Here is a 16067-nt window from a genome sequence, read left to right as displayed (position 1 = left end):
TTGATGTGGAGTAACTTTTGTTGAGGTGTCCATCTGCCCTGCATGGTGTGATGTAATAGGTGAGCTCCCCAGCCGGAGAGCGATGCGTCCGTTGTCAGTACTACCTGAGGAACCGGGTCCAGGAACGGTCGCCCTTTAGAAAGGTTTTTGGTGGTCCACCACTGCAGAGAGCGGTGGGTACGACCGTCTACCAACCCCAGATCTGTTAATTGACCCTGGGCCTGGTTCCATTGGCGTGCTAGGCACTCTTGGAGGGGACGCATCTGGAGTCTTGCGTGGGGTACTATGAATATGCAAAAGGCCATCATTCCTATTAGTTGCATGAACACTCGAGCTGGAAGAGAGTGTTGTGGCTGAAATTTTGCACGCGGAGCTTGAATGCTTGCTATCCTGGCTGGACTGGGGTAGGCTAGCGCTCTTGAGGTGTCTATAGTGACACCCAGATATTGTTTTACGTGGGACGGTTGGAGATGGGACAAGCCCAGTTGGTGAAGTAGTTGGATAGTGGCGTGCGTGTGTTGTGATTACCTCCTGCTTTAGTAGTGTTAGATGTTCCTGTGACATTGGGCGTAGTCGGGGTGGAATGTTTGGGGGGTAGATATTAGTTCTAGGCAGTAGCCAGACCAAATTATTTGTGTTACCCATTTATCTGAGGCGATGGTAGTCCAGACAGGAAGGAAACTGTGGAGTCTGCCCCCGACCGGAGTGGGATGGTCTGGGGGGGAGTGGAGGGGAGTCATTGAGTAGGTGCGGAGGCAGAGCGGGCGGTGTTTGTCTTGCCTCTGCCTTTATTATTGTTGCCTCTGTAGCCGCCTCTTTGGTAACCCCTTTTAAAGGTGGATTGGGTAGGGGCCTTATATGAAGTGGAAGCGGTGTCAGAGGAGTAGCCTCTGGATGTGCTCCTAAAGGAAGAGCGGCGAAAGGAGCGCCTGGGAGGGTGTGATTGTAAGGCTCCCATAGACTTTGCCGTATCTGTCTTTTTTCATTTTTTCTAGGGCCTCATCCACTTTTGGGCCGAACAGATGTTCCTGGTCAAAGGGGTGGTTAAGGATGGAAGCTTGCACTTCTGGTTTAAAACCTGAGATCCTTAGTCAGGCATGGCGACGGAGGAGGGTGCTGGTATTAATGGCTCTGGAGGCGGTGTCAGCTGCATCTAGGATGGAGGAATTGGTAATGATTTTGCCCTCCTGAGTTAACTCATTTGCCCTATTTTTATATTTGTCAGGGAGGTGTTGCATTATGGCTTCTAGTTCGTCATAATGGGCCCGTCGTATCTTGCCAGTAGAGCTTGTGTATTAGCGATGCGCCATATGATGGCAGCTTGGGATGCAGTGTGCTTGCCCGATGCGTCCAAGAGTTTTGACTCTGTCAGGTGGTGGTGCTTCGCCTTACGCTTGGGAGTTTGCCCTCTTTCGTGCTGTAGACACTACTAGGGAATCTAGTGGTGCTGGCCCTCTGATGTAGGCGGGATCTGTAGGGGCGGCTTTATATTTTTTGTCTATGCGCGGGTTAATGACCCTGGCTCTGACTGGGTATTTAAAGACCTCCGGCGCGTGTTTGATAACCCCTTTGAGCATGGGCAGTATGGAGGTGGCCCTATGCGTGGTGTCAAAAGTATCGAGAAGGAAGTCCTCCTCCACGGGGTCGGTATGGAGATCCCCGTGATAGTGTGCAGCCCTTTGGAGTAAGTGGTTGAACCCTAATGAGTCTTCTGGTGGGGATGGTCTCGAAGGGTAGAGATCATCTTGCGGGACGTTAGGAATGTCAGAGATGTTATAGTCGTCCCATGGGTCTAGGGAGCCTGTGGGAGTGGGGTCCCCTGTAGGTAAGTCATGGGGTAAGTCCCCTATGTCATCATCATTATCATCCGGAGAGGGTGTGGGGGAATGATGAGGTGGGGGGGGGTAGGAGGAGGTGGAGGAGGGGAAGGTGGAGGAGGTGGAGAAGGTGGTGAAGGCATTCTGAAAGCGGAGGTAGCAGAATCCTTCCTCTTAGGAGGTGGAGCTGGGGCAGGCTTTTCCAGCTGTCTCTTTCTGATGCTGAGCATCAAATGTCCGGTTTTGGGGTCCTTGATCAATGTCTTTTGCAATGGATCAGGTGCAAAAAGTTCTTCCGAGGGTGGTTTGTCCGTTCGCGCCGAAGGTACCAGGGTCGTCGGTTTGCTTGTTTTAGATTCTGCGCTAGTCCGCTGTTTGGAACTGTGCGGCCGGGAAAGGGCTGTCTGTTTACTCGGTGCTGAGATGGTTTTCAGCTTCGAGATATCGGTGGCCTTGTTTTTTTTGCTTGGTTCCAGGGATGGTGTCGGTACCAAGGAGCTGGAGCTGGTTTTCGGCGCCGAGTGTTTTGGTGTGGAGCTCGGTGCCAAGGAGGAGGCCATTTTCTTTTTTGGCGTCGGTGCGGAGGAGTGTTTCTCGGCACCGATGGTGGGCTGGCTCGAGCCCGAGCCGCCGGAAGGCTTAATAAGCTTCTTTACTGGTCCGAAGGTGCGGTGTGGGAAGTAGTGTGTTTGGTCTTGCCTAGGCCTGGAGGCGAAGGCGTGACCGAAGCCTTTTTCGGTGCCGTCGAGGGTGTGTGTGGGGTGGGGGTGGGGGTGGGGGGGGGGGGGGGGGGGGGGGGGGAAGACTTCGGTACTCACGACCCTCTGTGCCGGAGTGATGTCCTCCACATCTGAATCGTCTGCTTCAGAGGAGCTGACGAGACCCTCGTCGGTGTGTTGTCCTTCTGGAGCGTTGACGCCTTGATGTCGTCTGGAATCGTCGTCGACGAGTGTGCCATCGTTCTGCTCGCCCTTCGGTCTCGAATGGTTTTCTTGGACCGGAAGGACTTGCACGCCGGACAGTCTCGAGCCTCGTGTTCGGAGAGGCAGAGGTTACAGACTTCGTGAAGGTCGGTGTGGGGGAATTTGGACCCACATCGAGGGCACTTCTTGAAAGGAGTCCTTTCCATTAACCAGGACCGGAGCTTGGGTAGGCCCGAAGGCAGTCGTCGACGACTTGAATCGAAGGTCTTGATCGATGAGAGCCGCGTCGAGTGTGGAGATCGTGATCGAAAACAATACCGCGAATGGGGTGAGCATTGCGCGTCGATAGAGGAACTGGAAACTGTTCGGAACCGGAGCGCGAAGATCACATCCGTGCCCGATGGCGGAAAAAAACTATCTGAGGATGGAGCCGAAGCCCATGCGCAATACGATCCAAAGGAGGAGTCACATACCTCGTGACTTCCAAAGACTTTCCAAGAGGAAAAACAACTGCAAACATCCGGGCCCAACACCAGATGGCGATCTATGCACAGTGTGTAATCTGCAGCTCATATGCCTCGAACATTTTATTACTTCATCTTAATTTTCCTAAATAAAGATTAACAGTGAGTGTCTAGGCCACAGGACAATTCCTGAAACGGAAAATTCAAATTAAAATGTTTTTCTTCCTCTAGAGAATATTCTAAGTAACAGAATTTAAACCAAAGCATAAATAAGCATCTGGTTATAGCACTCCCACAAACAATGGGATTAATTGTATTTTCTGTCACTTTCTTTAACTAAGCACCCTGCTCAATAATGGGAAAAAAATTCCTTGGGTTATATCACAATATTTGTTAAGATTCAGTTACCAGTGACAGCACATTTAAATTCTTACCTAGACAAACCAGAAAAATCTGCTTCTTCTTCTTCACATCTTTCATCCAGCTCTTTCAAAGCAAGCGTTACATCCTCTTCACCCACAGATTCAGGTGAACTTCCCGGACAGGTTACTTCAGGTAATTCTGAAATTTCTTCCTCTTCAACAAGTTCTTGACAGACTAGAGGTTCATGTTGTTCTTGTGTAATATACGATCCAGTGTCTTCACTAGTAGAGCTTAGCTGTTCATCTTTTACAGATGATCCACCATCCTACAAAGCAAGCACCTTAATTATTTGTGGTATAAATTATTAATCTATTAGTAGCAGTGTTTTGATAAAAACCACAATGAGTATTGCAACAATATATTTGAAATATATTTGAAGTAGATGTAACTAAGTACTAAAGAATAACTGTGGATCGAGAAGGGAGAGTAGGTCAAAGGAGAAATGATGGAGGGATGTTAACATGAAGACATCTACTACTGAAAAGCTTTCTCTTTCTGGCTGATTGGAACATGCTGAGGCACAGGATCCCGTCTCAGTCTTATGGTGGCACAAAGTAGCTTTGGTGGCCTTCTGGATGCTCACAGTGCCCACCTCTTACACTGGATTTCTTGGCTAAATTTTACACTGTGAACCACTACAGTTTTATATACACACTTTGCATGAGGAGCAGCTGCGACTCCGATCTAGAGTAGATTACCACTTTGTAAATCTACTCCCAGACAATGTCAATTCCTCCGGTCATCTATGCCTCATAAGAATCATCTTACGGTGTGCTTTGGGACTTATGCTTTGGCCCAGCTCTTTTAATGTGATGCCTCTTGCAATCTTAGTATGTTTGTTAGGCTACTCTTTTTAAACTCATGTAGACAAAAATCAGATCATCATCGCACATGATGGTGGATTAAAATAGATTATAGCTAGGCTCTGAGGCACTGTATGTTTTCCGTCTCTGACTCATTCTATGAACCAACTGACCATGACCTTATATTGTATTTTTTTTTGTATCCAAAAATGAGATCGCTCAGGTTTTCCAGATCCACTGAGTTATTAATCATATTAGCTGTTTTCCCAATGAATTTATTAAACTCAATGCTTTTCTCTAGTGTATGAATTAATCAGCTGGTACAGAGCGAAATTATGGTCCTCAAACATGCACGTCGCCATAAATTTTTGTTGGTCTACATTCTCATACATTCATCGCTTTGTACTTTTGGTGCGTGATGAATCTGTATATAGTGTAACCTGTTAATTTCTTCTAGTTCAAATTCCTCCATGCATTGTTCAAAATGCTTTTTATTTATCCCAAGTGTGTTTTTAATAAGGTTCTATAGTTGCATGCAAGTATGCGGAATTTGTATTGCACAAACAGCTGAAAGACAGCATGGCGCTGCACAGGGTCCAAGGGAAAGAATATCAACATGTGGTTGGGATAGTTGGCTTCTAAGAGGGAAAGTGGACAGTGATTGCATCAGAATACAATGGCCAACCCCCACAAGTTCTGTGCAGCCTCTGCGAATGACAACGGTGTGCCAAACGGTGCGTATAATTGCCGGCTGTAACAGCGAGAGAATTCCTCCAATTACAGAAGCGTAGATGGCTTCCGCCTATCACAGAAGAGTAGACGGCTTGACGTCGCAAAAGGAGATTTCCTTTGTTGTGCAAGAGACGACAAAAAAGCTAAGGCGAATGCATGTGGAGACAGCAACACAATAGGTGAGTGAGCTCATGGAAATTTGGACAGCTGTCACCAAAAGTTACATACCGCTCACATTTTTTAATATAGCAATTAAAAAAAAGTCACCCATATCTTGTCCCACACTCTTCGTCGGGTTATTTCACTTTGAAAACCCAATCGTCGCCAAAATGTAGTACTCAACTTATAACACAAAAGCAAGTTAAATGTTAAGGTATTTATAGAAGTTTATACTCTAACAGCACCAGGAGGCAACTACCGTCCTGGCAAAGCACATTGCTATGGCAGAATATGAATCACAGAACACCATGTGTTCCACCACTGCCTTACATCACATATTAGATTACCACATATTGTTAATGTTTTTTAAAATAGTTTTTACATTTTTAGTAGTTTTGAAATGTAATATTTTTTTTGCGATTTTTAGTACCGTAGCGGGTTGTGGGGCTTATAGGGAACGGTCTTATTTTAGAGCAAGGCTGTGTCTCCCATTTCTCGAAAATATTCACTGCTGAGTTAGGGAAAGTGTCTCCTGTGGTTTCGCAAGACACTGCAATTAATTGTCAGGATTTGGTGACTCAGTAATTCAATTACAATTGGGGAATTCCAAAAAGCTATTGTCCGCTCAGTTTCAGCAAACGCTTCAGGTCCAGGTGAGGCTCCTTTTTTTTTTTATGAACTTTATTTATACTTTTCCAAAAACAAAAGGAAAAAATACAAAGCAGGAAGGCTAGAGCACAGACATAGCTTCAGGGCAGGCATACAAATGAAACAGACACAGTGGACCAAGAAAAGTGATCTGAGGGTCAAGAAAACACGATGAGCGAATAATCCATGCGATGGGGCAGTAGAGACATCTTAATAAGAGAAACCACTCACTACACATTAAGGCAGCATTCAATCATAAAGCGCTTGCAGAAAAGGGGAGGATTAAGGGGGGGGGCCTAGGGGGACGCATGTCAAAGTGTCAAGAATCTGGGGGGCACAAGCAGTTGTCACAATGTTGGGCTGTGTATCATCAGCAACAGGAACCGGATGAGTAAGCAAATATGTTGTGAGGGGTCCCCAGTCATCGCGGGGCCGGGAAGAGAGCGGGAGTAAGTCGGCAAATGTATGCATTTGATCCTGCCAGAATACCATATCTTGGATCCATTCCTTAAACTTAGGCGCCCGACCTCGACCCCAACGGCATGCAATACGACGTATGGCGAGGAGAAGGCTGAAGGAGACAAACTTCCTGTGCTTCGTTGCTATGGGTGCGGTATAGCCAAGAAGGGCGAAGAGGGGGGGGGGGGTGCATGGAAGGTGTAACAACGTCATTTGCTCCAAGGCTTCCAAAACCCGGAGCCAGTACCTCTGCACGGCAACGCAGTCCCATGCCAAATGGAGAAAGTCAGCCCCTGCAGCCCCACATCGATTGCATCTATCATCGTCACGCAACCAAAAGCGATGGAGTTTAACAGGTGTATAATATGTACGATGGATGTACTTATAGTGGAGTATCCGGAGGCGGCTACTGGATGTGCAATGTTCCGTTTGCCTGCAGCAATATGTCCACTGCTCTTCAGTTAGAGTGAGCTGCATTTCTGCAGACCATTTATCTTTGGAGGAAGTTTGTGAAGCGGCCTGAGAGGTGTACAGAGAATGATAGAGGGAAGACACTAGATGAGATGGTGCATCGCCAGTCAATATAAGGCGAAGGGTAGCGACCTCTGGTGGCTCCCTAGGGAAGGAAGGGGTATGGTCCTTGAAACCCTGCCGTAACCGGATATATAAAAAAAGGATCATGGGGGTGGGGGGTATGTTGGCAAAGAGCTGCTGCGGGGTACGGAACGTGCCCTGGAAGTAGAGGTCCCCCCACGTCTTAATCCCATACTTAACTAGGGTTCGTTTAAACACTCCCTCCAGAAGGACCGGCATCTTCGGATGATAGGACAGGGGAAGTAGAGGCGAATAAAGCATGGGGGCCCGGGTTCTGGCAACGATATGTTGTCATGCCTTAACAGTGGTAGTAATCGGGGTCTGGACCTCTGCACGACCAGCACCAGTAGCAAAAATAGCGCCGTCTAGTGGGATAGGATCCGACAGCCAGTGCTCAGCCACCACTTGAGGCATGTACTTGGGGGGGTGAAACCAGAAGTGAGCATAACGGACTTGTGCGCAAATATAATAGAGTTCAAAATTGGGGACGTCAAACCCACCCTGTGCATAAGGGCGAGTGAGGATGTCCCACTGTCCTTTGGGCTGTCTCCCTCCCCAAGTGAGGCGAATAAGCTCCGTCCGGAGCATCGAGAAAAAAGCCCTACCTGGATCATAGGTCACATTTGTAAAAAGATACAGGAGTTTAGGAAGGATGATCATCTTAATTAAGGATATACGGCCTGCCATGGATAGCGGGAGGGCGATCCAGCGGGTGACGTTGTCTCTTATCTCATCTAGAGCACGGCCATAGTTAAGGCGCATCAATTCATCATGATTTGCGGATATCCAAATGCCGAGATATTTAACCTCTCCAGGGCACCATTCAATTGGGAAATCCGGGGCGAACTCCATGACTGAGGAGGTGAGAGGAAAGAGTTGAGATTTGGTCCAATTTATGTGGATCCCAGACAACCCCCCAAAGCGCACAAATTCTCGAAGCAGCGGATTGAGGTTTACCTGTGGCTCCCTGACATATAGCATGATGTCATCCGCGTACAGAGAGATCAGAATATGTCGGAGGGGGCAGCGGAGTGCTTTATCTTGATGATATTGTCTGATTTTAGCTGCAAGGGGTTCGATTGCTAAGGCAAACAGGAGGGGCGACAACGGACACCCCTGCCGGGTCCCTCGTGATATCGGGATGGGAGATGAGGAGTGGCCATTGATAAGGACTTTGGCAATGGGTTCAGTGTAGAGGAGGTGAACCCAGGATATAAATCCCAGCGGAAATCCCATGTTTTGAAAATCACAAAGAGGTAGTCCCATTCCACCGAATCAAACGCTTTTGCGGCGTCGAGGAATTCCGCGTCAATGGGTATCTTTGGGTCTATTGTATGCAGAGTGGAAAAGAGCGTGCGTAGATTATGCGATGTCGCCCGCCCAGGAACAAAGCCAGCCTGGTCCGGGAGCAACAGTTTATCCAGCAAGAGGCTGAGGCGGTTAGCAAGAAGCTTTGCAAGGATTTTTGTGTCTGTATGGAGTAAGGATAAAGGTCGGTATGAGTCACAGCAGTCTGCAGCCTTACCAGCCTTGAGGGACGGACGAAATTAGCGCTAGTCGCATGGAGGGCGGCAGGCATCCTGCCTCGAGTGCTTCATTAAAGACAATCTTAAGAAAGTGAAGAAGCTGGCTTATGTAAGCTTTATAAAAAATCTACAGGAAGGCCATCAGACCCCGGGGGCCTACCAGACTGCATTTGCATAATTGCCTCGTGCAGTTCGTCATTTTCAAATGGAGCTACGAGATACTCCCGCTGCGTATCGCCCAACCAGCCCAGCGTGATGTCTTGCAGGAAGGGGGCGAAGTCAGGAGGTTCGGCCCTGCAAGTGTTGTACAATTGGGCATAAAAGTCAGTGAAGGTGCGCAGAATATCCTGACTGTCTTTGCGCTGTATTCCCTCCGAGTCTTTAATTTCGAGAACATAATTAGCAAATCTTGGACGCCGTACCATTTGTGCCAACTGCCTGCCCGGGCGCTCGCCTTCCCCATATTTGCGCGCAGTATAGTATTTCCCCGAGAAAGCGTGCCTCCGATGCGGCTGTTTCTTTATATTCCGTACATTTTTCTCTAAATGTAGAAAGATTGTGACCCGAATTCGGTCCCCAAAGATCAGCTTCCAACTGTTTAAGTTCAGTCTCAAGTCTGTGAAGGGTACGGCGCAGATCACGCAGGACCCCGAAGCTCTTAGCCATGCAGGCCATGCGGATGGTAACTTTGAAAGCTACCCATACCACCCCTATCGATGGGACGGAGTCAATATTATTCTGAAAGAAGGCAGTGATTTCCTCACCTATCTCTGCTCTGAACACTGTCAAGTAGAGCCTCCGGGGCAAGCCGCCAGATTCGGGGTGTGGAGCGCAGATCAGGCGGGGCAATAGTGATAAGTACTGGCGCATGGTCTGAATAAGTCCTGGCGAGATGGATAGCACGTTCAAGCCATGAAACAGCGCCTCGGGAGATCACCCAGTAGTCCAGCCTGGCCCATGTGGCATGATGAGCAGTGTAGTGGGTACCCTCCCTGTCTCCGTGGTGAAAATGGTGCCAGGCATCCATAAGCCCATGGGCTGTGAGAATACCCTGTATGGTTGCCTGTGTTTTGGTATAATGTATGGGGAGAGGGTTAGACCTGTCTATCGCCGGATTGAAAGCAGAGTTGAAGTCATCCCCCCAAATAATATGAGTGGAGCCTATTTGCAGAATCTGACCCCATAATGCGGTGTAAAAGTCCGGGTCGTCTGTGTTAGGACCGTAGCTACACACCAACGTAACAGATTGAGTCCCAAGCGTTCCCCAGAGTATACAACTGCGCCCTAAGCGGTCCTGCTGCGTACCTCCCAGTATGAAGGGTGAATTGCGCTTCACCAGAATGGCCACCCCCCTAGAGTATGTAGTGTAAGAGGAGAAGACACGTGTCATGGCCCACTTACTGGCGAATGTGGGAGAGCAGGAGGGGTCAAAGTGGGTTTCCTGCAGTACCGCTATATGTATATGATGTCTGTCTAGGTAGGAGATGATATGCCTACATTTCCGAGGGTCCCGTATGCCCCGAACATTCCAGGAGATTAGATTAAGTCGTAGGGGCTCAGCGTGTTTTTAACAAGAGGAGATACATTAGCAAGGAGAAGTGGCCTGCGAAGCACAGAATACCTTACATGTCCCCGAAGGGTGCCTGCGCCTGTCAATGGGTTCAAAACACAATACAAACAATGAGCATGAATCCCCCACCCACAGCGGCACCCCAAATGTGCCGGCAGCACTACCATCACCCAACATCACAAACACATTGCAACTGAGCAATAAGAACAAAGTCGTCACCAAGGCAGAGTGATCTGAGGGGATCTCCCATGTGGGGGTACGCCGGTGTGCAACGAGTGTCTCCCCCAATGCTGGTGTTCAAAGGGGGAGGGTACTTGGCAAATACAGTACAATGATCTAGTGACCGTCAGCCGCAGCCACACCATACAGTTAGATAAGTCGGGAGACTGAAGAAAATAAACCATGAAAAGAAAACTAGCACCCAGGGGGCACCAGCAGTCGGGGAACAGATCACGTCAAGAGGAGGATTATAATGTGGATAACACAACAATGTGACGACACAGTCATTATGTAAGCAGCATCCGGGTGTATCTGTGGTCAGAGAGAGGAGCATAGAACGGTGTAGTCCGAAACCAGCTGGGTGCCTCAAGGGTGTGAATACCGTGACCTTACTCCCCAAGGATCAGAGCCATATGGTCAGAGCAACGGCAGTACAGGTGTGTCACTGAAGGAGGAGAGCAGAACCCAGCGAAATTGGACGGCCCCTCACTGAGAAGAGGTGGGAAGGTAAACAGCCATCAGAGGCACAAAAGAAATGGAGGTCAGTCGGCACTCAGAGATGGCGATTGGGAGAGGCATTCTGGAGAGCCCTGTGTCTGAGTGCCCTTTTTGATGGTGTGAAGAAAGTCATCTACCTGCTGTTCATTCGTGAAAAAGTGATGCTTATCCCGGTAGGTCACTCTCAGACGCGCTGGATAAAGCAGTGCATATTCAATCTGGAGTTTGCGGAGCTTTTGCTTGGCCGGTAGAAGTTTACGGCGGGCCTCCTGTACCGCCATCGTGAAATCGGGGTAGATTGAGAAGCTTGTGCCCTCAAATTGTAAGGGCTGGCGATCTCTGGCCAGCCGCAGTGCCACATCCCGATCCCTGTAATTTAAGAGACGCGCAAATATCGGTCTCGGGCTGGCACCACAGTGCAGGGCGCGGACCAAGAGAGCGATGCGCCCGCTCCACTATGAATTGGGATGAAAAGGCCTCTGCCCCAAAGGTGGTGCGTAGCAGGCGCTCGAGAAAATCTTCCATCCTGCTGGTGTTGGCGCTTTCAGGAATTCCGGTAACGCGGATGTTATTACGCCGGCTCCTAGCTTCCAAATCCTCGGTCTTGGCGGCAATCACCTTCAGGAGCTTGTCCGTCTGGAGCACTTGACGGGACATCCGCGAGGTAGTGTCCTCCGTATCAGAGATTCTTTTTTCTGCCTCTTTAATCCACTCATCATGTTTCTCCACTTTTTGGACTATGTAGTCCATTCGCGTATTCATTGAATCCATCTTGGTGGAGAGGACAGTCAGACTGCGTCGCATGTCCAGTAGTAGGGATTTGATCTCATCATCTGAAGCTGGTGGAGGGACCGAGGAAGACGCAGTAGTTGATGGATCTCCTTCAGTACAGGAGCGCGTGGCGGATCTCGTGGCGTCAAAGATGAGCCTTCAGACTTCCCCATAATTCCTGCGCAATGGGCCTAGTGAACGGACACAGATGTGATGCAGAGGACAACAACTGATGCGCTGCTCAACAATGGGGGCGGCGAAGCTGGAGGCTGTCCGCCCCCCTAAGTGGAGGTAGATGCAGTTAGGGATGCAGCAAGAAGATCCGGCAGCAAGGGGCGAGGAAAATAGTCTCAGACTCAAGGTCCAGAGGTAGCCCAGCTAAAGCTGAGCGCAGTCAGCACCACCAACACATCCGTCGCGCAGCACTTCGTGGAAAGGTGTGTAGAGGATGGGAGTGCGTCGTCCACTTGCGCAAAAAAAGCGCTCGCTGTGCCCGGCTATGCCCCCCCACCAAGTCAAATGGCACAAGTTGGCAGTAGGCTGAGTTCCAGGCGTGGCTGCTTGTGGGGCGTAGATTAGCAGGACGAAGTGGATATCTAAAGTTAAGGCGCCCTCATCTGGGGGAGTAAAGCAGGGGCCCGCAGTCAAGTTCCAGCAGTGGGGCCAGCCCGTACATCAGGGGTCAGTGGCAGCAAAGTAGTCCCCAGCGCGAAAGTGCCCCGCACTCGGTGCCCACACAGCCCCCTGCAGGGACAGCAGAATGTGTGCAGGAGGAGAAGGAGGGAATGAGACGCCGTGGTCTGCAGCGCCTCACTAAAGAGCTGGGCACGGGGGCACTATGTATTGCGAGCGCCGAGATCAGCAGGGGGTGAAGATCGCGCCGGGGACAGCGCGCAGCCACAGTTTGTCTCACCGCCTGCACCAGTCCGACCAGCAATGAGCACTCCGGATGTCTCCGCGACAGGTCCCGCGACGGTAGGCCGGCCCCCGACGCCTTTGATGGCAGTGGCGTAGAAGCCAGCAGCTCCGCCAATCGCGCAGCACAGGCATCGCGTGGACAGCCTTGTCACCCCCGTGAGCAGTACAGTCGCCGTCAGAGCTCCGTAGATCTCCACCTCTCCCCCGGGCAAACTTCACCATCCGACAGCAGCAAGAGGGGGCCTTATCAGGAGCCAGCGTTAGGGTAACATATGGTAGGAGGCATCAGGAGGCCATCAGGGCCGCAGGCTACCGTCACTCAATTAGGATAAAAGCCAGAGTAGTAAGCCAAGTGTCCGGAGCCATTACGGTTGTGCGCCACCTAGCGCTCCCCCCCCCGGGCAGGATCCTGTCAAGCTTTTCAAGTATGATCTAGACCTCTGGACTTCATTGTTAACAAATGTTTTAAGAGCTCTGGTCAGAGTAATTAAATCTACTGCTAAGATATTTGGCAGAGCGATACTGGGGAAACTGGAAGCCTCAGCAAAAGAGGGAGGTTTCTGTACGGTTGTCCAGTACGAGTTTTGACCAGGCTTAGGCACCTCAGAACATGCACTCAATCTGTCCCTTATATTAAATAAGTTTGTCAAGGCCAGGAGAGGTGCCATGCACATTGCTTTTATGGAACGCTCCTAGGCCTTTGATTTAGTGGACAGAGAAAAACTTTGGAAGATTATGGATCGATCTTCCCCCGACCCCTCCCTCTTAATGCTTTTGAGAAGGTTAAATCAAGACACTACCATGAGGGTTCGTATTACACATGATGGGGATTTGATGTCTGATTCCAGTTACTGCGGGAGGGGGGGAATTATAATAATGAACTTCATGCAACTGCGGATACTCCCAGCGAGGACAACCGTTTGGTCCAATCACTTGTTCAATTTAAAGTCTCCTGTGATCCAGACTTTATGTGTGGTTTGTCCTGATCCTTTGTGCCAACCTTTGCATGTTGCTCCAACTCTTCGCATGAACAACAAGCTTATTTCTAATGGACAAGTTACTTACCTTCGTTAACGCCTTATCTGGCAGAGACATTATCTAGCCGTACATTCCTTACCTTTGAACTTCAGGCTGGATACAGAAGATTTTTCTCAGCAATACCCCTGCGTGCCGGTAGGTGGCGTCGGTCGACTCAGTGTGACGTTGGCGTTGTGTTAGTCGTCGTTTTGTCGTCAATATAACACCACTGAGGCGCACTGACGTCAGGAATTTTCACGACTTTCCACGCCAGAAGCGCAAAGCCATGAAGTGACGGACCATGGTGTGTTAAAATATGAATGAATAGGGCCCTGAAGGGGAACATCTGACGTTCAACAACCAATTCCGCAGTGCGGGGAGGATGGGTGTGTTGGTAAGGAATCTGCGGCTAGATCATGTCTCTACCAGATAATAAGCCATTACCGAAGGTAAGTAACCTGTTAATCTGATAGAGACATCTAGTCGCAGATCCCTTAACTTTGAACAGATAGCCAAGCAATACCATCCTCAGGGTGCGGGACTGCCGAACGGCTTAGACCAGAAAATCCTGTAAAACAAAGCGACCAAACAGGCCTTCTCTGCGGCAGTAGTGTCTGGCAAACGTGTACATAGATGCCCACGTGGCAGCTTGGCAGATGTCAGAGACAGGAACACCACGCTGGAGGCCTTCGCAGAATTGACCCCAAGGCCCTCAGGGGGATCTTTCTTTGCTAAGGTGTAAGAAATTTCAATACAGAGGATAATCCTCCTCTACACAGCACAGCCTTACTGTCCCCGCTCAATCTCCACCCAGGGAGGCGAAGAGTGGACAGGTTCGAGAGAGAACCCTCCCCTGCTGCTGCAACATAAGATCCTCCCAAAGAGGCAACCTGACCGGTGGATCGAACCCTCCCCTGCTGCAGCAACATAAGATCCTCCCAAAGAGGCAACCCGACCGGTGGATCGATGCTCAAGTCCAGAAGCTCGAGATACCAAACTCTCTGTGCCCTGTCCCGAGCCACAAGAATAACTTGTGCCTGGTTGCTCCTGATCTTCATGAGCACTCTGGGCAGGAGTAGTATGGGCGGAAAGGCGTATAGGAGGCCTGAGCCCCACTCGCAACGAAAAGCGTTGCCAAGCGAGTGCCGCCTTGGAAACTCCAGCGCACAATACAGCTGACATTGCGGGTTCTCTTCAGAGGCAAACAGATCCCTACCGTTGCCAAAGACCGTGCATCACCTCTGTATAAAGACGCCATTCATGATCAGCAAGGCACCTTCGGCTGAGCTCGTCTGCCCTGGCGTTCAGAGAACCAGCCAGGTGTTGAACCACCAGGGAAATGCCCTTATGTTCCAGCCAAGTCCATAGACGCAGGGCCTCTTGACAAAGTCCACAACCCCACTCCGTCCTGTTTGTTGCAGTACCACATGGCTGTAGTGTTGTCCGTGAACACCTGCAAGAGCCTTTCCTTTATTGATGGCAAAAAGTCTTTCATTGCCAGCCGGGTCGCCCGAAGCTCCAAAAGATTGATATGGAGCTTGGCTTCCGCCGGAGACCAGAGTCCTCTGATCGCCACCTCTCCCAGATTGCCACCCATCCCAGAAGGGATGCATCCGTCACTACTGTGAAATCTGGGTGTGGAAGGGCGAGGGGTCTGCCCTTGAACCACTCACGATTCATAAGCCACCACTGCAGGTTGTTCGCAGTGCCCTCTGAATTCTGAACCAGGTCAGTGAGATTTACCCAATGCTGTGCCCATTGGAACCTCAGGTCCCACTGCAGAGCCCACATGTGCAACCGTGCATGGGTCACTAGCAGGATGCAGGAGGCCATGAGGCCCAACAGCCTTAGAGTCATTCTCACCGGAGTCCAAGATAGAAGCTGAAACATCAGTATCAGACTGACTATCTTGGACTCCCCGTTCGGGATGATAGGCCCGAAACTGCACAATGTCCAAAACCGCCCCAATGAAAAGGAGCGCCTGGGAATGAGTCAGGTGTGACTTCAGTAAATGCAGGAGGTTTGCCGAAGCCTGGAGGTGGGAGCCAACTGCTTTGGGCAAGCCCACCTTTAACAACTAGTCGTCGAGATAGGGGAAGACTGGAACCCCTGTCTCAAAGGGAAGGGAGTAGCCCTTTTGGACGATTTGCAACACCCACCTGTCCGATGTAATTTTTGCCAGTGATGGAGATAACGGCGTAATCTGCCACCAGCTGACCAAGAGTAATCCTGGGGGGAGCGGACTAGGAAGGTTTTGCGGTGGAGGAGGGGATGGTGGCTTGGCTCGGGTTGGTGCGGCTGATAGCCCCTTCCGTAGCCACGAAAGGAGCAAAATTTTGATGAAGCCCTGGGGGCAGTAGTGTGGCCTGCAGTCTTTAAAGCGCTCAAGGACAGCGTCTGCCTTGTCTCCGAAGAGACGGGAGCCATCAAAGGGCATGTCCATGAGGTTAGCCTGGACATCCCCCCAAAAATCTGATGTTCTCAGCCAGGCATGGCGACAAACTGTCGTGGAAATCGCTCTACCTA

General features: G+C 50.1%; 1 protein-coding gene across 19 annotated transcripts in view; it reads right to left on the bottom strand.

Annotated features, from left to right (window-relative positions):
• The window catches only part of FRYL (FRY like transcription coactivator), a 2516714-nt gene that overhangs the window by 225530 nt on the left and 2275117 nt on the right, over nucleotides 1-16067 (bottom strand). For all 19 annotated transcript variants that reach the window (XM_085642132.1, XM_085642134.1, XM_085642126.1 and 16 more), the window contains one exon: nucleotides 3639-3892. In XM_085642132.1, the coding sequence (XP_085498258.1) occupies nucleotides 3639-3892 (254 nt within the window). The remainder of the gene's footprint in view (nucleotides 1-3638; nucleotides 3893-16067) is intronic.

Source organism: Triturus cristatus, chromosome 2_2 (assembly GCF_964204655.1).
Source record: "Triturus cristatus chromosome 2_2, aTriCri1.1, whole genome shotgun sequence".
Lineage (NCBI taxonomy): Eukaryota > Metazoa > Chordata > Amphibia > Caudata > Salamandridae > Triturus > Triturus cristatus.
This window is presented reverse-complemented; position numbering and strand designations above follow the sequence as displayed.